Below are 27,048 nucleotides of genomic sequence, written 5' to 3' on the forward strand. Positions count from 1 at the left end.
CGGCGAACAAAAGCTATTCCCCCACGAGCAGAACGAATTCCGAGGTGCCGAAGCGAAAAAATGTCCCTTTGTGTACGTTGTTTAGCGTTGTTGTTGTTTCAGTTTGTTTTGGTTTTGAGTGTTTTTTTTTTTTGGCTCGTTCTTCGCACCCGTTGGGGAAAAGTTTTGCATCGAAAAAATCCCCGTTTTTTTAGGTACGTTATCAGGTTTTTTGTTTGCTCTATATCAGAAGCAGCCAATTTTTTGTTGATCTGCGATAGCTTTTAAGTTTGAATTTTGTTTTTTTAATCCTAATAAACTTCCTTAGTTCACATAAATGAGATTGCATTATGTTATATTTATTGATACAATATTTTAAATACATCAGGAGAGACCCGAAAAACAAAACCAAGCCTAGATTTCGTAAAAATAATAACCTAATTGAAATTAATCGCAAAGCAGACTGGTTTTTATCGAGCTCTACTTTCATGATCGTTGCTGTCTCCTACTGAAAAAAGCACTGTATCATCTACAAACATGTTTACTTCTGCTTTTTTTTAAATTTTTTTATATCATTGGTGTAAAGAATAAATGGCAAAGGTCTCAAAGGACTGCCCTGGGGTACTCTAAGAACAACATTTATTTCATCTGTTTCAGTTCGGTTATATCATATCGTGCAACGTTTTTTTGATTGTTGTTCCTAATTTGAGTAAAGATGTTCTCATCTACTCTGCCTACCGTTTCAAATTCACGCATTAACATTCCATTAACAGCTCAATGAAACACAACATAAGTTGTGTCTGAAGAACTTAGTTAACAATTATTTCAAATACTTTCTCTTTGAGTTTGGTTTGCTGATTACTTTTGTTATTGTAAATGTTATCGTAGTTCTTACGTTGGCACCAACCAATAAAAATTGTAGAAAAAATAGACTACTTGTGAATAAAATCAGAATTTGAGAATTAATTAGAATAAATTTATAAATGGCCAATTCCAAAAAAGCTCCGTTATGCTTTGCATCCTGAATCCACGAAAATAACTCTCGCCAAAGCACGCAACACGGTAGTGCTCGACTTTCTGGTGACGTTCTTATCAGGGGTGTCACAAGTTCAAGGGCACACTAACGGAATGTCCATTTTCAACTGTGTTTAAGGTGAATCGGGATTGTGGCCTTTTCCTATTCAATTTTGAGGTTAGAGTTCTTTTTACTTCTGTATTTTGATCGTAAAAAACTCGGCTTCCACTAAATAAACAGCACTCAAATTGCTACTTCAGGCATGCAACAGTTGTGAAAACAATTGATCAAAGTTTCATGTACGTAGTCTTCATAAATCAAGAAAAATTAGATTGCAAAACTCGAGTTGATCGCGACCACGTCCCGATTCACCTTAAAATTACAGATTTTTTTTTCATCTGTGCAATCTAACGAGCTGTATCAAAGCAGCAGATTTTGTTTGATATCTCAGTGAATCTGCGTTTTTGCAAAAACCAGTAATCTATACAAACAGTTTGTTGAAAAACCCGTGTAACTACAGATAAACATAAATAATTGACAACCTTCCTGACACACTGCTTTGCTGGGGGAGTAAATTTTTTTTCTTGCCTCGTACAAGTTGGCAAATTTTTTTTTTATTCCCCCAACAAAGCAGTGTGCCAGGAGGGTTGCCAATTATTTATGTTTATGTATAAAAAACAATAATTCCGTATGAGGCGAACCAGCCGCAGGCTGAAAACCTCAAAAATACAGACAAAAAAAATAATTTCGTGTGGCTCAGGGTCGATTTGCTGAATTTTACGAAGCAGAAAATATGAATACGCCGTTCGTTAACTAAAAAACACAGTAAAATTGGATGGAACGTAGAAGGATGTTTGAAATTGGTTCAAAATTGCAAAGTATATTTTATGAAATTTCATTCAGGATAATCTGTCACAAAAATCACCCGTTAAGAAGACGTTAAAACGTAAATTTTCCATCAAATAAAATCACACAAAGTTGCATCGGATCGGCGATAAGCAAGTGTTTTTTTATTATTGTTACCCCGTTATTGCTGCCTTTATTGCGCAAACTGATAACGATGATAAATGCAAGCAACAGCAGCAGCACGACTTTTCAAAATACAAACAGAGACCTACCTATACTTAACTCCACTCATCGCAGAAAGCGCGCCAAGCCGTAAAAAAGACGAAACAGAGACTCATCATCAGCGTTCCCCAAAGTGATCCAAGGGGATTTCGAAATTTGATACAATAAATAGAAGGAAAAAAGTGGCAAAGGCTGTGAACCAGGCAGGAGACAAAACAACTAACCGCAACCGCAGTGATGAAGACAGAATCCCGTAACTGAACCGTAGATCCTCACACAACCAACTCTGCGAGCGCCACTGGCTGGCTGCATTAGTATTGGTGCAGAAATGTTGCACCACTACCGAACAGGGCTGCCAGCGCCTTTGCTCGACTGAGTAGCGAAACTCTGATTAAAACGTGTTTTGAATATTAATCATTTTGCAATCACAACTGTTTAGCATTCGTTTTAATTTATAAACGTTTCAGAGCAACAATTAGCATTGACGCAACGACAATTACAGTATTGTACGATAAACGCAAAAAAGGTTCAGGGTTTTCCTTCCGATAAATCAACAATAAATCAGTGATTTTTAGGAGATATCAAATTTTGTAAATCGTTTTTCTCTTCTTAGTCTGAATTGCTTCTTTATAAATTCTCTTTATGGTCCCTTTTTGATCTCTTTTCGGTTTCTTTTTGGTCTCTTTTTTTTCAGCTATTTGGTCTCTAAAGTACCTATTTTCCAGTCACTTAGTCGCTACCAGCTCTGTTGTTGGGTGTTATGAATAGCTTGAACTGTCTCAAAGATTTTGTAGCAGTCCAGTTTTTTTGTATCATAGTTTCTTCGCACCTTTTTAGTTTCATCTGTATTTTGATACTTTAATTGGACACTTGACTCTTGGCTAGTAAGTGTATCAACTTTTTCGTTTCCTTCGATTTCACAGTGTCCTGGAACCCAGTACAGTTTAATCTGGTTTCTTTTGGTCAGCTGCTTCAGTAGTTCAATACATTCTCACACTAGTTTGTACTGGCATGTGAATGATTTCACCGCTTTCAAAGCCACCTATCTGAAAAGATGCAGATTTTTGCATGCCTGTAGTTTCTTGTTAAACCGATTGCAGCGCATCCTAGGATGGCATAGTTTTCTGCCAAGCAAACGGTCATCCAACATCCAATTGGTATTGAAACATTAAGCCCATGAGCTGATATCCCTGCCCCCGTATTATCACCCATTTTTGATCCGTCTGTATAGAAGATTATCCTGGTGGAGTAGTTGATCGCCATATTTGAAGATCTGTTTCAATCACCTCGTATGATCAAGGTTTACCCTAGATCCCATCGTTCTCTACTAGTGGAATATTTTCAAAAAAATTCAATATACTCAATGTCCAATCGAAATACCTTCTTAATACTTGTTTGTCCTTTTTAGCCTTAGAGCACTCTTCGCAGTTTCTCCAGCTGCACATATTAATGTAATAAATGTAATAATGAGGACTAGCGTTTAAGGCCTTCGGTTTTAATTCCTATTTCATTCCAAATGTGAGCTCCAATTAAATTTTCCATCTAGTATAACTCCTACATACTTTACTTCAGATGAATATTTTATTCTGTTTCCATTCAGCTTCAGGGTTCTGAACGTTGTCTTTTTCCTGCGAGTGAATGGGACCAGCACTGTCTAGGAAGGGTTGATATAGATTGCATTCTGTCTGTAATTATATTATCGTATTTTCCACGAACTATTGTAACTAAGTCATCAGCAAAACCGATGCAGGGTGGCCACTCAATGTCAATTTTCGATTTCCCGGTATTTTCCCGGTTTTCCCGATGATATTTAATAAAATTTCCCGGTGTTTTTTTTTTAACATATGAGAAAAAATCAATTTTCACATGCTTATTTATGCCTTGCAAAAATAGTGTTACAAAACATTTCTTATTCATCGTTTTTAGCTGTTCGCTAGCTGTTCATAGTGATCTGTTGCATAATTTTCGCCCTCTTTATCTCCAAATCGTTGACAATCGCCTTCTCGCGCTTTCTGGCCCCTTTTGCTTCTTTCTCTGTCAAGCTACTCTCGAGCTTGCAGTGCTTCTGTATCAGGATGCCAATGAAATACATGGGATAAATTTAAGAGTTGGGGCATTGAGGTTTTGTCTTTTCGAAAAATTTCCTCAGGCAAATATTCAAGCGGACTTCGGGAAGAAGAGCCTCAGAGTGACCAATAAAAAAATGCACATAACACTGTCAAGATGCAAAAACAAAATGCATAAAACGTTGAGATCTGTTCTTTCAAAACATTTTTTTTTCGAAAAACTTCGATCCTGGGATTTACAAAATTTTCGAGCTGGAGCCAACGGAATGTATAAGAAATTTTATTATGGTCCGTAAAATAAATTCAGCTGACACTCTGAATGAACAATTTGAAAAAAATATTATTAGCTACTTTTTGTTTTTGATATAGAAAAAATCCGAGAAATCTTTAATAAATAGCTCCTCAAGGTGACGTCTTTCCCCAACAAAATCCAGTAGTCAAAAGGTCGAACACAAAATAAAAAAAAAATATTTTTTTTTTCTGCGAAACACTTAATGTGGAGAATGTTTAAACTAACAGTCTTGATTATTTATATTATTAACGAAATTTCAGCAGATATTGACCTAGTTTCCGCAACATGACAGACGAACACAGTTTGTTAAAAATATTTATATACATTCTCTTTAAAGTATGTCACTTGCAAATGCAATTAAAATGATCCGCAATATAAATGTGCTGCTTGTGATTAAAATCATCAAAAATCGAAAAGTACAAATCGGGTAGCTCCGTTCCGGTCCGGTTCGAAATAAAATCGAGACTCGAAGTTTCCGGTCCTATCGGACTTTTGACCGGATTCTACTCGATGCGATGTCGAACACTATTCACAAGAAGTTTCAATACGCCTCCCGCGACGCTGATTACTTTTTGACTTCTTTAAAAATCTGACAATGTATCGTCAGTTGAATTCAATACTGGCAAACTCAAAATTTTGCAGTTTTGAGTTATTGATGGCAAACGATGCCAAATACTACGAAGTTTCATCTCACAAAAACCCGTTTTAAATTTCACAATGATTCCAGAAATATAAGTAGATGTGCCTTTATTGCTTAAATCTGAAATATCTCTTAAAAGACGGAAAAATGAGGTTACAACTCTTATCACTTGCTTATTACATGCACATGATAGACCTGAACAAGTTCAATTAAAATGGGAAGTCTTAAAATTGGAATTTTTCATGAAATAAAAAAAAAGAAATTTTGGACGCAAATTTTCAAACGCGTTTTTCTCGAAACTATGAATTTTGAGTTGTGCCAGTTTTGAATTATACTGACGATATGTTACGGAGCAGTACATTTATCCACCTGACCAAGCCTGAATCTATTTGACGCAGATCTTGCTGCGAAGCCGCTGTCGACTTTGACTGAAACCATCAACCAGCTTTCCCCTAACCGGCAGAATCATGCCAGTTAGGTCATCGTGCAAAAAACAGGTTTTTATGTTGACATTTTTGACATGGAGGCAGATGATATTCCCGGCGTGATGCCCAATTTCCCGGTTTTCCCGTATTTTTTTATCGGTGATTTGAAATTCCCGGCTTTTTCCCGCTTTTTCCGGTAGAGTGGCCACCCTGCCGATGACTTCAAAGCCTTGAGCTGCTAATTTATTGAAAAGTTCGTCAACAATAAGTGACCACAGTAAGAGAGATAGCACACCACCTTGATTGAGGATATCCTCTCGTGGTATTCACTGTTATTGACGAACCTCCCAATACTGCAATTACCTCTCTTTTGTTCAACATTTTCATGATCCAAAGCGTAATGTTGGAATCGGAGATCCTTTTTTCCTTTGACTTTTTTCATTGAACGGTAGGACGCATTATCAAAAACACCCATTATGTCAAGGAATGCTGATAACGCGCTCTCTTTATTGTCAAGTGTATTCTCTATTTTTTGTCACAGGGCTATGTAAGGCTGTGACTGTTGATTTATTGTATTGATAAGCAAATTGAGACTCATTTAGAGAATAATTTGATTTATCAAAAATTCATTTATCATTTTTTCCATAATCTTCAACATAGTTAAAGTAAGACTTATTGGTCTGAATACCTTTGGAGTTGCGTGCTTGACTCTAAATCTTAGATATGTGGCCAAGCATTAGGCTTGCTATAAAAATGTTTGTCAAAGACTCTAGTAATGGTCCTTCTACTTTCTGAAGAAGTGCAGGGAAAACGCCATTTTTTCAAGGTGACTTGAATGAATTCAATGCCCATTCGACTTTGGATCTTGTGAAATTGATATTCACTATGTTCAAAGCCGTTCCTGTAGTTCTTTTTGGCCTACAGTCCTCTACTTCTGTGTTCGCTCTATCGTCACGAGACACTCCGTCTGATTTTCTAATAGTACACGATCCTTTGAGAATATTTTCTGTAGTTTTGCCACATCTTTAGTTTTTTACTATGTTTTCACAATACGCTCTCCAGTTATTCCTTTCGGATTTTCTTAATTCATTGTTGTAAGAGTCTCCCTATATCGATCCCAATATCCAGAAGACTTTGCATTGTTGAAAAGTTGTCTAGATTTTTCCCTCAATTTACTTAAAGTTTTATTCCACAAAGAAACATCCCCTCATTGAGTTTTCCTCCTGCACGGGACAGCTGGCCTCGTATCCCTAAATTGTTTTCAGTAATATTTTGTGCCACCCTGTCTAATTGTTCTGTTGATCAGGCCCGGATTTGAGGGGGGGGGGGCAAATGCCCCGGGCCTCCCAATTGAAGGACCCCCCCCCCCCCCCCAGGTCTAAGGGCGACCTTTTTTTTTGCTCGTCACCTTCCTGAACGTTACCTCTAAATGTTTTAAGAAAAGGGGGCCTTACAAACAAATTTGCCCCGGGCCCCCAGCGTCTAAATCCGGCCCTGCTGTTGATACAACTGTGAATCTTGGTGACGTATTTTCAAGTTAAAGTTTTCGTTTGTACAATTCCCAGTTGGTATTTCTAGGATTTCTGCAAATTACTTTCATTAGCTCACCAGCATTATAATCAAACACTATGTGCTTGTGATCAGATAAATATTCCTCATCTGAGCTTGCAGAGTGTTAGGCCTAACATTTCTTTTCTGTTTTTTTGTGACAATTGTAGGGTGGTCTCCTTCGTCACATAAATCGATGTTGTTCGCAGATATGTAGGTATTTTCAAAGGTATTCCCCTCTTTTAATATTGTCGGTGCTACCCCAGATTATGTATTGGAAATTGGCATCGCATCCAATCATGAATTGTTTGTTATTTTCTTTACTAAATGTTATGAAGGCTGCACCTTCAGGTGGAGCCTACTTCGAACCATTCTTGGCTTTTATAGCCTTCAAGATATTTTTTAACGATTTTAAGCCCTAACCTTCCCAAAGCCTTGCTAGTTTTTGTTACTGATTTGAAACCTAAATTTCAAATCTTGTTATTTTAAGGAATTATTAATTTTATATCAATTATAAATAATTCGGTACATAACTTTGAAACGCACACAGACAAAAATGCCATTAAACGTTGACCCAGTAAAGTTGTAGTTATTTTGACGTTTTTTCAGCTCTCACTTGTGTATTATACATCTTTGCAGCCAAGCGGAACAAATAACGACTGGCTTATTATACCAGAATCTTCCCTAGAGACCAACTAGAACTTTACACAGTTTGGGAACACAGTTTGGGCAGAAAATGTATAGCGCGTTTAACTAATACAACAGATCCCAAGCATTTAGTAAACGAAAAATAATAAATAGTAAAATAATAATGAAAAAAATGTGCATGGGTCATTTGAAACCGATTTCATGAAAAGCTTTCATGTTGCAATTTTTGGATTATAAAATGATTGACCAAACTTGCCACTAGCATAGTTTCTTGTCGACTGGAAAAAAAATAGGGTCAAGAACGGGGAGGTTGTGAAATTTTACTCTCCGTCACCCAAAAAGAAATAACCTTTAAGAAACCTTAGAAATTATGTTATTGTACATAGTTATAGCATAATTATAGCATGATTTTTATTATAAGTACATTAATTTTACACCAAGCATCATTGCCCAGAGCAATAAAAAAAAACGTTTCTTTTTGCTATCATTACAATTAAAAAGAGAAATTGTTGTAAATCTAAACAGCAATTTTTAGGTATGTTTACCATACATTTAGAAGTCACTAACAATGTTTTTCTTGGTAAATTGATGTCAGTAAGAAATTTTGCGAAAATTTGACCTCTTATCATAATTTTACTATCTGAAACATGAAAATAGATCACCTACATCACAAAGCTGTGTCACTGGCGCATCCTTGAAAGTTTCGAAAAATGTCAGAATAAATCCTAATTCTAGTAAAAACTTTTCCGACAACAATCCGGCAACCAGGCCGTGTTGCGTATGCACAGCTTTCGCAATTATTATTATTCTTTTCGATCACACTCACACCAACAGACACGCACTGATTATGGTCGGGTCTTTCTTTTTTTTTTCCTCATATTTCATTTAACTTTATTTTTACTCCCCTCTGGTGGGTTTTCGTGGCTGCCACTGCCCAGCGACGAGCCCAGCAGAGCAGAGGCCAATTGGCTGCACACCTGTGACGTGACGAATGGAAAGTAAATTTCCTCTTGTAAAGTCCTACTAACCTTCGGTTTGTTTAGCCATTTTCTCAGCGAATCCATCGTGACTAGCTGGCAGAGGACCCTGAAGTATAGTTATCCGAACAGCTTTCTCGTCTTGCTGTTTCTAACGCTGCTTATCTCTTTGAATGACTAATCCAGTCGGGATTCTCGAATGCTCACAAAGAAACTTATATCAATTATTCAGTTCGTATTTATACGAAAACTTTTCTCCGTTTAATTTTTGTTTTCGTACAATCACTTATATCAATGAACAAACATTTAAGTGCCTTTTTTGCGACTTGGCACTAGGTGATTCTTTCGGATGCCTCTTCCAGTAGCAACACTGAAAACATTTCCTTTTTCTTTCATGTGGATATATTCCGTGTAAGGTAGAAGGTAAACTTCACATCAATGAAAACAGATTTTTTTCACTGCAGCTCGCACTACACTTTTTTTCCTCGGAATCCACCCGCGCACCCTTACTTTAAGATTAACTGGTGTTTAGTAGAACAATCGATGTGATCAGGCACTTTACTCAAAACTGGCCGCGATTTTGCAACCAATTCTGGGAGTTTCTCTTATCCCAGCCAACGACGACGACGGGCGCATACAATGATTGTGCGAACACTTTTTCTTCTTGCTGTGGCAGACTGCGGCTGTTTTATATGTTATCACAATAATCGGCCAGACTTCCTTTGTCTCTTGTTCAACGTTTTGACACTTTTATTTTCTGCAACTTTTGCTACTGGGACTGCTTCAACCATTACCCAAAATCGAATCTCTCGGAGGAAAACTCACGTTTTGCGATCCTTCGCAATCATCATGGTGGCTAGAGCTGCAAAGAACGAGACGAACTGAAAACTGAAACGAACACTGAACTGGACTGACTACTGAACAAACACGGTCGCGATGTTTGGATTCGATGCTGACGAACGGACGGGGAGTAACACACACACACACATTTACAGCAGAATCGAGGGGTACGCATAGTTCACTTGTCAAATTTGTAATCGTAAATTTCTGTTGCTATAATAATAAAATGAATAAAATAGAGAGATATGCATCGCAGCATGTTACACCATTGAAATAAATATCCTTTCAATTGGGTCCTAAAGCTATACCAGTTTTAATATATCATTTGAAAAAGCAGCGTTTTCTAAGCAAAACGTGATTTTCAAAAAATGTTTATCGTTTTTCTACGATTTTTAAATGAAGATTAAAAAACTGCTCGAAAGGTCTTAAATGGCATTTCGCCCATGTACGGGTGTACGGTATATGGGAGAACTGTCATTTAAGGCATTTCGAGCAGTTTTAAGTTCTTCATTTAAAAATCGAAGGAAAACGATAAACATTTTGTAAAAATCACGTTATGCTCAGAAAATTGCACACTTTCAGCTGATATATAAAAATCAGAAAACCTTTTAAAACTTTGGGACCAAATTCTTAGAAAATCTTGGAATCTCGGAATTGCTGCACAGATAAAGATCACGTTCTGTTTTGCCTAGCGTTTTTTTTTTTTGAAAATCACATTTTGCTTAGAAAAAAAATTGTGAAAATCACGTTTTGCTTAGAAAATGCAGCTCTTCCAGATGATATAAAAAACTGATATTGCTAAACAAACCAATTTAAGATCGAATCCTACTTTGGGCTCTTTTCACTATAAGAAGCTGTTTTCGTTTTAGAGCACAATTTTACATTAATTTCTTTTTAGCCCTTAAGAAGCATTATTACGTCATGAGCTCAACTTTGGATCACTTTTTCATCTGGCCTTTTGAAATGTTTTGTTACCATTCAGACAACAACTCTCATTTGATCTTTTCAAGTTTTATAGCGTTTTTCCTTATTCCACTGCGTCAGCGTCAGGGTGCCGAGGAAAAAAGAAACGACATCGTTATTCGGGTTATTCGCGTTGAAAGAGATTTTGAAGGCTGTTCGCACCTATGTGAACACTCATACATAATTGTCAAAATGTGCGTGATGACAAATGCAAAAATATTTCCTTCTTTCTTTTTCGCATGCAAGAACTAAACAAATATTAGCAACACCGTCAACGCGAATTTACGATGCAAGTGAGAAAAAGATGCCAGGTAATTGTTTACGAACTAAGCACATGCGGTGGTGGGAATACAATCACTGTTTGAGTTGTTTTTGAAGGCAGTGTACCTGCACATCCCTGCATTTGTCTCGTTACTACTCGAAAAACGCTGCATTGATTTTGTAAATAACTTTTTAACAGATCCTTATGGGATTTTCTTTGGGGCTCGATAACGCCGAGAAAAAGAAAATTCATTTCGTTCATTACTTATCGAGCAGTACGACAGGACGAGGTACGAAGTACTATGGGGCAACATGTACCAGAAAAAAACGCCAATGTTACGTATGTCTTATGTATGTGGGCGAACTGTCATTTGTGAAGAGAGAAAAAATAATACAAGAAAATAAAAAAAAGAGAACAAAAGGAAATAAACTGCTCTTATCAATTTAAAACATATTTATTCGAACGTGAAGAAAGTGACACGAAAAAGTCACAAAATATACTATCAAAATGTAATTACCAACAGAATTGGGTTGTTTAGCTATATCAGCTTTTTATATCATCTGAGAAATCTGAATTTTCTAAGTAAAACATGATTAAAAAAAAATTTCTATCATTGTCCTTCGATTTTTAAATCACGATTTAAAACTGCTCGAAATCTTCTCGAATCGCTAAAATGACAGTTCGCCCATATACCAACTATCATTGTAGCGATGTAGAGCAAATTTTTATTCTTCATTTTAAAATTGAAGGATAATGATATAAAGTTTTAATAAATCACGTTTTGCTCAGAAAATTACACTCTTCCAGATGATATATAAAAATCGTAAATCCGTGAATAGCTAAACAACCCAATTGCAACAAAAAAATTTTAAAAGAAGAAACTGATCAGAAACATTAAATTAAAATATAAATTTACCAAAAACAAAACAGTTGAAAATATGATATAAGAAAGATAAAAACAAGAGAGGAAAAATGTAACAGAATATAGAACAAACGAGAGACAATAAAAGAGAATAATAACGTTTGTAAAAATAAAAGAAAGAATAGAAGAGAGCTAGAAGCAGTGGAATAAAAAAAAATTAAAGATAGTACAAAAGAATTAGAAACTGAGCGATAGTCGAAAATAAAATGGGCAAGTAGAGAAGAAGAAAACAGAGACAGCATTTCGTAAAAAAATTAACAGAGCGGGGGAAATGAGAGTAAAAGAGTGGAATAAAAAAAAAGAGAGAGAGAGAGAGAGAAAGTGGAAAAAACGAAAAGGCAGAAAAAGAGAGAGACGTAGAGTGGAAGAAATGAGAAATGAAGAGAGTAAAAGCAAAAGGAAGAAAACGTGGAAGGAAAGAGAGAGAATGGAAGAATAAGAGAGGGAGAGGAAGGAAAAAAAGAGAGTAAAAGCACATACATAAGACATACGTAACACTGAGAAAGAAATCTTTCAAAAAAGTTGGTACAAAATGAACTACTCGAAAGTACCAACCTCTGTAAAAAAAACCTCTGTTTGAGTAGTTTATAGAGATTGTGTACCTGCGCAGCCCTGCATTTGTTCCGTTCCCACTCGAAAAATGCAGCATTGATTTAGTAAACAACTTTTTGACAGTTTCTTAAGGGATTTTGTTATGGGCTCGAGTAGAGCCGCGATGAAGAAAACTCATTCCGTTCATTTTCGTCGAGCAGTTCAAACTGGTGTTGGTACCGGGTGATGTGGGGCAAAGAGTACCAAAAAAAATCGCCAGTGTTACGTATGTCTAAGTATGTGGTAAAAGGAAAAGGAAGACAGTGTAAGAGAAAAAGAGAATGTGGAAGAGAAAGAGACAGAGTGGAAGAAAAAGTGAGAGATAGAGAGGAAGAAAAATTAGAGAAACTAGGATGGAGAGAAAGAGAAAGAGAGAGCGAGTGAAAGAAAAAGAGAGAGTGGAGCACAAAGAAAAAGAAAGAGTGAGAGAGTCTGGAAGGAAAAGAGAGAAGGTGCCAGAAGAAAAGAGAAAGAGTAGAAGAAAAAGAGAGAGCATGGAAGGACAAGAGAGAGAAAATAGAAGAAAAAAGAAAGAGAGAGAGAGAGAGAGAGAGGGAACGAAAAAAGAGAGGGAAGGAAAAGAGACAGACTGGAAAAAGGAGATAAAGAGAGTGGAAAAAAAGACGCAGTGGAAGAAAAACAGTGAAAGTGGAAGAAAAAGAGAGAGAGAAAGAGAAAGTGGAACAAAAAGAAAGAGAGATAGTCTGTAAGAAAAAGAGAGTCTGGAAGAAAAAGAGAGAGTCTGGAAGATAACAAGCGAGAGAAAGTGGAAGAAAAAAGAGAGAGAGTAGTGGAGGACAAAGAAAAAAGAAAGAGAGAAAGATCAAATCAAAAAGGATGAAAAGCGAAGAGGATGAAGAAGATGAAAAATGGAAGTGAAGAAAGGTGGTAAGAAATAGTTAACAGAGAGCTAAAAAAAGAAAACAGACAAATAATTAAGCAAAAAAATGAGAAAAAAGTATAAGCGAATAAAAAGAGTAGAAAACGTTTTCAACAATTTTACCTCTGAGTGGTGAATGACTCTAAGGGTTGAAACCAAGGAGCAAAATCATTTCAAATCGCCTGGAAATACGCGAAAATTTAATCGACCATTTTTTATTTGAATGAAACTTTGCACACGTATCTGGCTCAGCAAACTGAGCATTTTTCACAGGTGGAGAGATTTTTTACACCCATGAATTGAATTCTAAAAGGGCGTATGCCTTTTGGCATAGGTTTTATTCGAAGCATTGTAGCCCAGAAACCGTTGATTGTATAGAAAAACTGTCTGAGAATGAGTTGTAGGGAATTGAAAATGCACCATAAAAAAATATACACTGTACAAAAAAAAATTTTTTTGACCGAAAAAAAAATTAAAATAAACATTAAATTTCAATTTAAAAATAAGAGTTAATTTTTTTTTATTTGTTTTTAAAGAAACTTGACGTTAATACGCAACTTTTAAAAACAAGTCCAGGATGGAGGAAAGAAAAATATTTTTTTTATGGTAGATTAATTTTTTTATAAAAATTCTAATTTAAACATTTTTCAAAATTTTTGTATTCTGATGATTTTAAAAGATGAAGAGAGTCATTTTGAACCAAAAAGCCCTTGGTAGTAAATATTCTAAAGGCATTGGTTTTCGAGTTATTTCTAATTTAGGTTGAAAAATTATAATTATTTAGGAAAATACACGTTTCTCTTAATTTGTCCATGGTTCTCCAGCAAAAACCATACGTTCATTGGAATGCTTCATCAAAAATATACAATTCATTCTTTGACAACAAAACGATTGGGCGAACGGTTCTCAAGAAAAGAGTTAAATGTTCTAAGTGATATAAATATATATAAGAATCAAATATTTATTTTCGAGTTTTATTATCTTGGTAATATATATTTTTTTATGACATAGATACTTTACAGAACTAGTTTCACCTTATATTTTATGAACATCATAAGTAAATCATCTTTTGAAAACAGCTTCGTTTGTATCTTATTTTCTGAAATCGGAACAAAAGAGTAATACTTTTGTGTGGCAGCTATCATTATAGATTTTTTGAAAATATTGCTCCATTCTGTTACTCCTTGTTCATATTCTTCATATGATACTCAACTAATTGACATTTTTGATGAATTTTTATTACAATCATACAATTCTTTTGCGCTTGTAATGGGATGTTCATGTTCTTTAGCTAAACTTGCATTTCCTGCCATTCGTTTTAATATGCCACCAATTGCATCGCATGGGCCTTTACCATGAGAAGTCGCAAAAAATGCCACTCTGCATCGACGTTATATTTTGTTGCAAAGTTTTTACTATTTTTATATTGTGAGGCAGCTCCATCAGACATTAATATCGCTTTTTTCAACTCTATTGTTGTTTTCTAAAAACTCATTAATTTGGCAATGAACACCTGAACCGACAGCAAACTGTGTTTGTATGCAAACGCGTGCGAAGCAAAAGCAAACTGCAAACGGGCTATTGTTAACCGGAGTTTGATGGTATGAATTTGCTGCTGGTATCATAAAAAAGGGCTGAATGTTTTCGATATTGTTTCAAATATGCAGAGAATGATAATTTACCGTGAAGGTGCCATATTCTGCGCAGTTAAGACAATTTCAAAAGTTCAACCCTATTTCGCAGATTTTTTACATGCATTCAAACAAATAATAGGTCCCACATGTTGTATGACTTTCGAAAATACAGAAAAAAAGTTAGACACATTTACAGCCAAAAACAACAGTATGAGAAGAAAATTTTGCAGTTATGTTTGGTGCCTAATTCTGCGCACTTGCTTGAGCATGTTCCTAATTCTGCGCAGTTTTGTTCCTAATTCTGCGCAGACAAAAAATAACATTGATTGTTTTAACAAAATTGTTTATTTAAAAGGAACGTAATTTAAACATTTTCTGTAGAAGTTTTCCCATCATTTGAAGCCTTCGTTAATGTTTGTTTTTGGCGCTTCTCTTGTATTAACTGCTTTTTTTTTTCACGGGCTACTTTTCACCTTGCAAAACTCATTGGTCTGAAGAGAAACGTGCGATTTATGGCCATCTATGAAAAGTAAAATGGGAAGAGCTACCTTGTATCGCAGTAGCCATGGGTGGAGAACATTTTTTAAATATTCATAAAAAATCTCATGCCACCGATACATTTTTCTCAATAGACCAACCATCCGGAGTACTTTTGACGATTTCTGCCGGCAGACGAAACTAGGTCGCCCAATCGATTTAAGGTAATGTGCCACAGATGTCTTTAACCTCTGAGAATCCACCCGAAATTCAGCTCTCGCTATCTGAATAATCCAATCGACAATCCGGCCTTCCTCTTGCGTTGTGAACGCTTTTGGCCTCCCACAACGCGTCGCAGAGTTCAAATAAACACCAGCTGAAAACTTTGCACGAAATGTGCTTTCGAGAATCCCATATTTCCTTGCGGCTCGGCGTATGGAAAAGCCTCTTCTTACCTTGTCCACATTCGCAAGCATTTTGTTCTTATCATATTGCATGTGCTTCCGCCTAATTTTGTCAGAATTCATCTCTGTAAAACTGCGCATAGTTAGGAACACAAAAAACAAATTTGGTGCGTAAATCTGCGCATTATTTTTTTGCACTTTTTCAGTACTATGCGCTACTTAGCGTAAGCTAATATTTCATTTTACCTAAATCATGACTAATACTAACTTTTATTACCTACTACGATGTTTGTCTAAATCGTTGCACTCGTTTTAAGAGGAAATAAATAAAACTATTTCCTGCCGTTGTCTTTTCGTTACTACGAACAAAGGTGTTTGCGACGTTGATCGTATTGACAATTCAGATTTTTTTTCTTTTATTCGCATGTATTCTTGATATTATTGTGACCACTGACACAGAATCAATAATTCTATTTAGGAAAAGTAAAATGTTATGCTCATAGTTACAAAAAATACAATAAAACATAAGTATAACAAAAATTGCGCAGAACTAGGAACTGCGTAGAGTTAGGCACGGTAACGGTAGTTCGACATGATTAAGATTTCATAAATATTTGTCTACTGTTTTCTTTTTAACACCCCAAAGTTATATTTTATCCTTACGGATTGAGTTCGGTATCATAAATTTTTATCAATGAGGTATTATGATTAAAATTAATCCTGGATGAAATTTCAACTTCAAAAAAAAATCTGTTATCGCTCTTTTCACAAAAGTGACAATTTACGCAGTTTTGCGCTACAGCGGACAGAACACATTTGAAAGCTTACGTTTTTACTTATGTTTTGAATGTAGTCACAACCGTGGCAAACTGCGGCAACTAAACTTTTAAGCTACTTTTCTACAAAAAATCACGTTTTTATAATTTTTTTTAGTTTCACTATGAACATATTCTACAATATTTAATGAAAGGGGTTTGTTTTGCATAATATTTTCAACAACTTTTCCTTTGACGTCAAAAAAATTCAAGCTATCATTAATGCTACAGAGCGTTTCAAAGTAATGTACTTTTTTTCAAAAAAATTTCAAAAAACGTCAGTATGCCAAGCTTTGAAAAGTCATGAAAAAATTCAGATTTCATGATATTGCGCCCAAATTTTGGATTTAGACACTTGAATATTATAGCAATAAAAAGAAAATATTATGAAACAGCTAACGAAAAAAAAAATCTTTTGGTTTATGGCCAGCGATTCCCCAATGTGCAGTTGTTGGGGTTACTTTGGAATTCTTTCGTTGCTTCTTGTGCCCTTTTAACGCGTTTTTTCGCTATTTGGGGCTCAGGGGGGTCTTCTGGGGGGTCGAGTCAGATATTTTTGGGAGCACCCTCTTTAATATCCAAATTGTGAAATATATCTCACGCTGCCCACAGATGCGCAAGAAATTTACGCTATGCAGTATGCTGATCCCCTCAGTGGCACTTTACGGACATGGACTCGGAAGCTCCTTCCAACGCCGATGAGCGAGCGTTTGGCGTCTCCGAGCGTTGAAACCTACGATCAATAGTCGGTGGCAAGCTAGAAAATGGAGCTGTACGAATACGAAGTATATAAACATACTGAAATGATCAAGCTGTAGACATAATATTCAGCAGAAACCCGAATAGAGCCCGACGAATTTGAGACAGAGACGTATCCTGAATTCAACATATGATCTCCACGATCTATCAATATAAAAGTAAAGTACCAATTAGAGGACAGTCTGTTTACGACTATTTACAGTGCGTTGTACGCTTATTATTTTGTTAGCCAAGTTAAGCAGCTTGAATACTTAACATAAATAAAGAGTTCAACAAACTTCAACTTTAGTTTTATTTGCTCAGATGTCAAGGACAACAACAGGCTTTGCGATAAATAAGTATTGCCAGCTCGGGTTTACCTTGGAGGTAAAAAGTAATCCTCTCATTGGGTGTCAGTTACGAGAAGTTTAGTTACGAGAGTAGCTGCGACGTGACTGGCACGGCCAGCAAAGAACACAAAAAAGTAAAATTTAAAATATTACAGTCCGCAGCTACTACTTGCTCTCAGTTCTTACATCTTCTTTCTTATCCTTAATAGACTTCGTCCCACTCTTGTATTGTTGGTAATCATCCATAAGGCTTTTTTTACGTTCCTCTAGCTGCTGTTTTCGGTCCTGGAAGTCTTGCTTTTTTTCTGCAATCCGCTCTTGCAGATTCTCCTTTTGGTCCTTATACATCTGGACTAAGGCGGCTTTGGTAGGCATCGGCTTGATATATCCCCACTGAACTAGATATTTAATGGAAACCGTAGTTCCACCTGTAAATGTAACATTATAATTAAAAAGAATATTATTCCAGCTTGTCCAGAAGCCTACTCATTTACCTAACGTTACAGCGTACCGCGCCGGAGTAGCAATCTTGTACAGCAGATAGGCAACCGCAATGTGTCCCAAACTAGAATCGCGCACCGGATTGATCAGCTTCTCAGAAACACCCATCGATTCTAGAAGGGCAATCACGTCTACGCCGCTTTTCGAAGCATAGTAAAACCCGCCTAACCAGAAAGCAGATGTCACACAATGCACTGGAACAAGCACGTACCAGTACTCTTTGTACATTTTCTTAAATCGTGCGAAAAGACCCAATTTGGCTGGTTCCTCAATCGGTTCCACCAGACCCTTTTCCTTATCAGGTGCCTTACTACAGAAGGGTTGATACTTAGTAACGTTTGACTTTCCATATATCTTCGAAACAAGGCAGATGCGGCCACCGTCACCGTATCTGGTCCGAAAAATACTTGCGCAAGCAACGGCACTCCTAAATTGAACACCACGGAGGCCTTGCAGCAACCACGGTGAACGTTTCAAGGCAGACCCAGTCACTATTAGTCGCGATACTGTTAGTAGCGACATTTCGTTTCAAGTTGTTCTCCCGCAGATCCAAAACGCAACTCATGGGAGATCTTCGTTTGGCGTTAGATTGATCGGAACACTACAGAAAAATATCTTAAGCCTATGGTTTTCACAGCAAAAATTCGAGACTGCACTAGTGAAAGTGAAAGCGGGCTTGTGTAATGTTTACGAATTTTGCTGCTGTTGATCACGTTTCACTTCTTTCATTTTTCGAATTGTTGTTGACATTTACAGTGGCTCTCGCTGCCGGTCTGCAGCATAAACTACAGACGGTGTTATAAACAGATACGCAAAGAGTGAGGTCGAAAATACAGATAATGTTATGAACAGATACGCAAAGAGTGAGGTCGAAAACTCCAAGTGAATTTCGGAATTTCATCACACTTTCTAGTAGGGTTGTTGATATTTTATCGATATTTGATATTATCGATATTTGCTCGTCACAATATCAATATTTTTGACCGATATTGGCGCATTTGATATTATCGATATTTCGATATTGCGACTCGATATTGCTGTCCGATATTCTCGGTTGCCATCAGGGGAGTGCTACCGGCAAAATTTTGCCTACCGATCATAAATTCATCATGACATCAAAATTAAATTTAAAATGCTTACACACAATATAAGATATTCATTAAAAGTGCACATTATACTGAAAACAAACGTTAAGCAGGGTGACACTCAAAACTCGAAATTAAATTCCCGGTTTTTTCCCGGTTTTTCCCGGTTCGTTCAAATATTTTTCCCGGTTATTTGTACTTCAGATCTCTGCATTTTTTCATACAGTTAAGGGTTACAAAAGCGTGACTGTCGATCTACATCCCATTATCGAATTACATTCTAATATAGTCACTTTTTAAGCGTGTTCAGGCTTATTATAATCCAGAAATATTGTTGCAGAAATTCGAAACATGTGACGGACGTCATCTTTTTCAAGAGGATAACGTTTGCGGTAAAAAAATGGTACCCCGCCACGTCAAAAACGGACATCGTGCGGCACTTTGTAGACGCCTGGTATGCCGTTCCGGCATCTACAATATCTTGACACAATTGGACAAAGATCAAAGGATCGGAAGAAAGCCCAGTTCTGGACGGCCAACGACCCTGAACGACAAGAAGCTTCAAAGGATGCTGAAGAGGAAGACCGAGGGAAAAGTGGCTAAATCACTGCGTGCACTTGGTCGGGAGGTTGGTGCATGCGGTAAAACAGTGAAAAAGTTGTTGGAAAACATGGGCATACATGTCAGGAAGCAGCAGTCCCGTCCACTGGTGCTAGTCTCGGAGCTGCAGGCAATGACGCAGCGACAGAGGTTTAAGATGGTCAAGTCGATTTCCCTGGCAAATCGCGATGTGACAGTGGTGATGGACGACGAGACCTATCTAACCCTAGATGACAACGATTAGTAGGACACTTTGTATTTTACCTCCCCTACGAAGAAAGTGAGCACCGAGGTGAAGTATATTTCACAGACCAAGTTCCCCAAGAAGGTGCGGCTGTGGCTGACAATCAGCGAGAAAGGGATGTCAAAGTTGCTCTTCTTTTGCTCCGGGCTGGCCGTGAACGAGGAAATTTCCAGTACGAAGTGCCTGCCAGAAGTTGTGTCGTTTATCAAGAAATACCATAAGGGCGAAGACACGGTGTTCTGGCCAGATTTGGCGTCGGCCCACTACTCGAAGCGATCTTTGGAGGAGATGGAGAATTTCTGGGCAAACTTGAAGCGCAAGATCTATTCCAACAATTTTGTCGCGAAAACGGAGGAGGAATTAATAAAAAACACAGAAAAAGCTTGAAAACATGCCTGCACGCAGGTTTTCGTCCGCCATGGCGAATGTTCCGGTTAACTGCCGGAAGGCCGCTCGCAGGGGCGTAGAATTTTTAAAACTTATAAACAACGCATATAATACTCATTACCGGGGACTCCTAGGCCAAATTAAGTTTGTAGGAACCGTTTTTACCTCAACCACCGAAGATTCAATATATAAAAGAATTACACTTAAACACATTAGCTTCAAGAGCACGGGCCGTGGCAATCTTCTTTCTGGCTTCTTCATCTTGATCTGAATTCTCCTTCTTCTTTGTCTTCAACAATTCAATATATCGGCTATGTGAAACGCGAGCGTAATAGATTAACGACTTGGTGATATCAATTTCGTCTTCACCACCGGCATCCTGTACTGCATCGTACACCAATCGCTGGATCAAAATCTCCTTAATAAACACGGTCAAGTTAGGACGTTTCTTGCCTAAATCAGCTATCAGATCTCTACAGAAAGTATCAAGGCGTTTTTCACTACGGCGGTAGGAAGTCAGCAATGTCTCCGTCGAATGCATACCAAACAGTTGTGAGTATTCTTGGCGAAATCTGTCAACTACAGTTCCCGCGAGATTATCTTCGTGAACCATTTGCTCTAGGCAAAACTCGAGCCGTTTCACTGCTACTTCCGGGGAGCTTACCGTGGTCAAGTTAGTTTCCAAGAGAAAGATGAATGAAAACAATATATATGAATATAATGATATAAGCACTGTGAGAAATGAGTTGAATATACTGGCAGCCGGGGTGAGATTGTGCCATCCAGCCCGTGACCTGTCAGCCATCTCTTCCGGGTCAGAAGACCAGTCTTTCTTGGTCGTTTTCAAGAAAACTTATTCAAGGAATTTTAGTGATCGCCATGAGATAGCTGACTATCTCACCCCGGCTTGTAATATTCAGTGAAATTCCCGGTTCCAAACAATTCCAGGTTTTTTCCCGGTTTTCTCGGTTGGGTGGCCACCCTGGTGAAGGCTGGGTTTTCCATTGATAAATATATTTATTCGAAAAAAGGTCAATAGAAATTAAAGGACGTTTACTCTATTTCAGCTATTTTGGGGCAAACCAACTAAAAAGTAGGTACCAGAATTGTTGGTATTAGAATCAATAAGTGCTAGATGGAAAATGTAAGCAGTTCGACAGAAATATGGTTGCCATTTTTCTTTTTTTATTGACAGCATGTATAGAGCGAATTTCCAGAAATTTGGGTGTGGAACTTCTCGGAGCAATAACCACCACATTAAACCGATCAAATGCGATGCCTTGGTGTTACATTGGGATGGCAGGATCGATGAATTTCAGTAAAGAATCGGTGTTACATAAGCGATAACATGAATGTTCAGGTAGGATGCTTCAGTAACTGGCTGCTGATTAGTCAATGGATCAGTGACGATTAGGAGACGCGGCTCACGAAACGTCGGTTTAATCTGATTGGAAAATGCACCTTGCGTAAAGCGATCAGCAAACGGCCCGCTGTCCTAACGGACGAGATGAAATAGCAAACCCTTCGCCAGAATATGCAATACTAAAGCAGGTATTAGACGACGAAAATATTTGCTATTTTTGGCACGATTTTTATTTGCACAAAATAAAATCTGTATTAAAAAATAGCAAATATTTGCTTCGTCTAATACCTGCTTAAGACATGAAACATGCTGAACACCAACGCGACCGATCGGGTGAGATTCTCGCTGTAGGTTAATGAACAACTCTACTCACGGCTGTTTATTAACCTTCGGCAAGAATCTCGCCCGATCGCTCACGTCGGCGTTCAGTTTGTTTCAGGCCTAACTAAAATCCAAGCAAGAAATATATGAAGGAAAATATCGATAAAATATCGATATCGACACGTAATATCGATTTTAATATCGATGCCTTTTCAATATCGATAAAACGAATATCGATATTTTATTTTTAATATCGACAACCCTACTTTCTAGTGCGTATGAAAAGTCATGCGAAATTAAATGTGGTTGCCAGAATTGTTTGGAATAGAATATTAGCAAAGGGTTGCCATATTTACTGCTTTTCTCTTTGCGTATCTCTTTATAACACAGTCTCTAGCATAAACTTTTGCAGTTCACTTGGGAATTTCACCAATACAAACACCGCCACTTCGGTGACGTTACGTCTAATTTCGAATTAGAATCGGTTTGATTGATTTGATTTAATCAAAATCTGTAAATAAATAAGAAAAATGTGTGAAATCCGTGAAATCGACCAGAGGGATGTCACTTTGACAGAGACCAGGGGGCTCTTTTGGCTGTCAAACTCCATTATCCATCTACCACTCATTGATTCTGGTACCAGCGTTTCTGGTACCCACTTTTTGGTTGGTTTGCCCTAAAACAAGTGAAATAGAGTAAACGTCCCATTTTGTCGGTAGACTTATTCTCGAGTAAATGTCGTTTTAGATGAAAAAAAAAAAACAAAAGCTCAACATTTGTTTTTGGGACAATATGCACTTTCATTGAATAAGATAAGTTTTGTAAGCATTTGAAATGAAATATTACCGCCGTGATGAATTTATGATTGGTAGGCAAAACGTTGACGTTTATAGGCCCCTGACAGAGACCAAGTGCAGGGATACCAGATGTGCAGATTTGTCTGCAAATGCAGATTTTTTGAGGCCATGCGCAGATGTTTGATTGATTCGTAGATATGCAATTGTTCTACACGCTGCTTTATTTTAACTCTAATTTGATTAGGATCTACTCAGTTTGGTATTCTTATGCAAAATGTCAAAAAGTGAGTTATCGGGTACTGGATAATTGAGTAACATTTGCTCAAATTTTCATAATTACCATGTTTACTCAGTTTTGAGTTATTATCCATGATGTTTACTCACCCCTGAGTATATGTATATGTCGCTTTTTATTCGTTTGCTAGCAGTAAGTATTTGATCTTTCATCAAATCAATAATTTCCTAATCAACTACATTACAAACAACATGTAACAATATTCCATAACAATTTCAGCTCAACATCATTATTGCAGAGGATTTGAAAACATAAAAAACATCTCTTCAAAATGAACAACCGCATGTTGTGTGTCCTGCGATGCCGTTTTAAGTCAGGCTTTTATTCGTGATGATGAACGGAAACATTTGTATCGATGTACAGTGCCCAATACAAGCAATCGATACAATATAAATCCTTCGCAGTGTTTGGTGACGGATGATGACGGATTTTCTGGTGTGCGTACTGTGCAAAAACATGAGCCACAGTTCACGGGCAACTGTGAACCGGTTGGTTGCCGCATTATATAAAGACACGTGAATGATTTAAAACTTTTATAATGTTTCGATGAAAAATAAATCTGTTTCGATTGTTCTGAATTTATTTTATTTATTGAGTCAGATTTACAAAAACCAGAAATCATCAAATTTCCAAATTTTGGCAAACTGGGTAACTTGTACTCAATTTCGTTAATTCCTGGTTTGCATAAACAGAGTAGATTCTAATCAGTTTTTGACGTATGACGCCCTTACTCAGAAGTGAGTAACCGTAAAAGTACTCAAATTAGGGTACCTCCACTTTTTTCAAAAATGGGTCATATCTAACTCACTTTAGAGTAACAAATAATGAGCGTGTATAGTTTTTGCAGATTTTTGTCTGATTCTTCTTATATTTACGCAGACTTTCTCAAAATGAATGCAGATTTTTACAGATTTTGCCTGCCAGAGTGCATGTTTTCGTTTTAAGCATTTAAGCACTTTGTAAAAAATCTGGCATCTCTGTTCTAACTTGAAAGGAAATTCGAGAAAATCCCGCATTTCAATATAAACAAAATAAACAACTTCCTCCCACACCCAGAACAGCCAACGAAAATAGAGTGATAACATTTTCAATATTTTCGAACGTACGTAATTATGGACGAAAATAATACTCGGAAAAATGCACATAGCGAATTGCCGTTAGCCGAGAATGTTAGAAGCAGTGGCAGTGACTCGAGTGAAAGCAATAAAAAAAGTATAAAAACGCAAAAAGTAGTTGAAAACGAGAAGCGACGATTGAGGAAAATACTTAAAAAGGAAGATAAGCAAAAGCGTAAACTCGAAAAACAACAGAGAAAGCTTTTAAAAAAACAGCGCAAAATCGAAAAGCAGTCTCTCAAACTACAGAAAAAGGAACAGCGTTTGAGTGCACATGCTACTGGCAAGGCTCTTTCCACAACGGCGGCATCGGAAGAGGATTGTGGTGTGCCATTACATTTGATGGATACAAAAGCCCGGGCACCTGAGACGAAAGAACAATATGAAGCAAGGCAATCCGTTCTTCGGCGGATTGTAGATCCTGAAACTGGTCGAACACGTCTAATAAAGGGTGACGGCGAAATAGTCGAGGAATGCGTCAGTAGAGAAAGGCACCAAGAAATTAACCGGTTGGCTACAGCCAACGATGGGGCAGAGTTTCAGCGTAGAACTATTGGGTTGAATGTGTCATAAGATGAAATACGCATAAACTTATATGAAAATGATGATTATTAACACGAATATGTAGGTCGGAAATACAATATACTTCGATAACAGTAAACTACATGTATTTACTCGCCGAGAATGGTTAATGGAGAATTAGATCTTTGTTGTACGGAATTGTGATTAACTTTCGTCGTCCACTCAATGCAGACTGGGCAGTCATGCGGTTTTGTATCGGCTGGTTGACCATGTTGCTGCACATGAACCGTATATTGTTCTGTTTTGTGAAATATTGGTTCACAAATAGTACAGTGGCAAATAACACATGGCACCGGATGTGTTTTGTCTCTACCGAAGCAACGATTCACATGCAGTTTAAAAACTGCTATGGTCTCGAATTGTATAAAACAAGCAATACAAACAACGTTGGCTGGTTCCGATGTTTTAGTTGTTTGCTTAACTCGAGTTGATTGCAATTTGTTCTTTCTCTTTTTAGAACCCTGTGGACGAGCTTTTTTACGATTGCGTTTTTTTCTTTTTGTAATCGGTTGTAACTTTACTTCACATCGCTCGTGTTTAATGGCGTGAGTATCACTTACGAGCTTAACTGCTGGTGCAGATTTGTCTTGTGACAGCATGGATGTTCGTTCCGTTGTAGATTTTGTAACTTGCCGATTTGGATGTAAAGCTTTCAGATGAAATAGGTATCGGCCTCTGTTAGAGAATATTCGGTCACAGTATTCACATTTACAAAACATGGGCTTCTTATTTCTACAATCACCAGATTTCTGATGTGCTTGTACCTCTGTTTGACGCCAAAACTGCAGGCCACATTTGGCACAGTGAATCATGAGTTCAGTTTCGTGACGCAGCCAGTGCTGTTTGAGAAGTCCATAAGCAACAAAATGTTTACCACATTTATTGCAAGAAAAGCCTTTATCATTGCGATGATGTAACGCGAGATGACCTTTCAAGTTATCAGAAGAATCCAAAAAGCTCTCGCACAAGCAACAGAACAATGGATTTCTAGGGTCAGAAAATTCTTGATTTGAACTTAGTTCTTCGGCTGCAGAGTCAACATCGTCGTCCGTAAATTCCTCTGCTTCGGATGCAGAAATGGTTTTTTCGTCATCATCCTTTGGTAATCTTGCCCATTTCTTATAGGAGTCAAAATAACTGTGCATAAATATATACATACATATGTATTGTTTGAATGTTGAGATCAATTTACATACAACAAACCTCTTCAGTGCCATTTTCTTTTCAACCTGTGTTAGTCGGCATTTGTAAGGTACCTCAGGTTTCTGTTTCTCCGCTTTTACACAAGTAGCTGCAACTAAGTTCTAGGATATTAGCTTTACATTTAATTTCACGATATTAGCCATGAAACATACTTATTTGCTCCTCAATATCTTCGTCCACTGGTGGTTTACTTATCCAATTCTTATTTTTAAGCTTTATTGTTGATGAATCTAGTTGCCGTTTTGCTTTTAGAGCTTGGTGGCACAGATGGCACTTTTCACGAAATTCCGTTATCCGTTCCAATTCAATAGTGCATTGTCTGCATACAGCACACGGGAAGTCCGCGTCCAACTGAAGCCACAGCCCTAAACATTCATTAATGGTGTTGATAAAAGGCCGATCCACCTCAGTTCCGTTAGTATGTATGACCCAATACATATCTTGTTGCGAGAAGCAAAGGCGACAAAATTTGGTCGGATCATTGCACGGACTGCAAGTTTTACGTAAAAAACATAACAATAGGAGTAATTAATTTATAAATTAATTTATAAATGAAATTGAACGATGAATAATTTACATTTTCGGTTGAGCGTCGGTCGCCATCGGAAAAATTGTTTAGTTATTATCGTTGTTATACAGAAAAGTATAAATGCAGTTTTGTTTTTACATCTTCATAATCAGTTCGCTCACGAGTCACGAATCATGTCTACAGTCACTATAAATTTGCTAGTCCGGCGAAGTGAAATTTGGGAACAGGGATGCCAGGTTTATTTTTTCAAATGTTTTCGGTATCTGTGAAAAAGTAGGAGGGTGGTATTCAAGACACGACCGCATGACGTTGGACTACGGTATTCTTATATTCCATTAAAACAAATAATAGAGAGAATTGCAACTCTAGTATTTGCTGCAATTTTATCTAACAGTGCATTTCTGAATGCTGAGACGTTAAAACGTTATAAATAATAATATATACTAAAAGAATGGATATCTTTTATTTAATCGCTGTCATTACATACATATT

General features: G+C 37.2%; 4 protein-coding genes across 4 annotated transcripts in view; 1 reads left to right on the plus strand and 3 right to left on the minus strand.

Moving 5' to 3' along the window:
- LOC129732687 (lateral signaling target protein 2 homolog) overlaps positions 1–9,592 on the minus strand; it is a 69,020-nt gene extending 59,428 nt beyond the window's left edge. Inside the window, exon 1 of the mRNA XM_055693789.1 lies at positions 8,710–9,592. Coding sequence (XP_055549764.1) covers positions 8,710–8,745 — 36 coding nt within the window. The 5' untranslated portion in view covers positions 8,746–9,592. The remainder of the gene's footprint in view (positions 1–8,709) is intronic.
- Positions 9,593–17,456: 7,864 nt separating this feature from the next.
- Positions 17,457–18,962, minus strand: LOC129718243 (uncharacterized protein C18orf19 homolog A). The gene is made up of 2 exons (XM_055668818.1): positions 18,029–18,962; positions 17,457–17,962 (listed from the first exon to the last, which is right to left on the minus strand). Exons 1-2 carry the CDS (start codon positions 18,555–18,557, stop codon positions 17,700–17,702), a joined length of 792 nt encoding a protein of 263 aa, XP_055524793.1. The 5' UTR covers positions 18,558–18,962; the 3' UTR covers positions 17,457–17,699.
- A 5,059-nt stretch (positions 18,963–24,021) lies between these two features.
- LOC129724540 (ADP-ribosylation factor-like protein 6-interacting protein 4) lies at positions 24,022–24,903 on the plus strand. Its single transcript, XM_055679529.1, has one exon. The coding sequence runs from the start codon at positions 24,240–24,242 to the stop codon at positions 24,813–24,815; it is 576 nt and encodes a 191-aa protein (XP_055535504.1). The 5' UTR covers positions 24,022–24,239; the 3' UTR covers positions 24,816–24,903.
- LOC129724534 (oocyte zinc finger protein XlCOF8.4-like) lies at positions 24,834–26,768 on the minus strand. Its single transcript, XM_055679514.1, has 4 exons — positions 26,605–26,768; positions 26,180–26,517; positions 26,028–26,121; positions 24,834–25,961 (listed from the first exon to the last, which is right to left on the minus strand). Exons 1-4 carry the CDS (start codon positions 26,628–26,630, stop codon positions 24,914–24,916), a joined length of 1,506 nt encoding a protein of 501 aa, XP_055535489.1. The 5' UTR covers positions 26,631–26,768; the 3' UTR covers positions 24,834–24,913.
- Between the last annotated feature and the right edge of the window lie 280 nt (positions 26,769–27,048).

Source organism: Wyeomyia smithii, chromosome 1 (assembly GCF_029784165.1).
Source record: "Wyeomyia smithii strain HCP4-BCI-WySm-NY-G18 chromosome 1, ASM2978416v1, whole genome shotgun sequence".
Classification (NCBI taxonomy): domain Eukaryota; kingdom Metazoa; phylum Arthropoda; class Insecta; order Diptera; family Culicidae; genus Wyeomyia; species Wyeomyia smithii.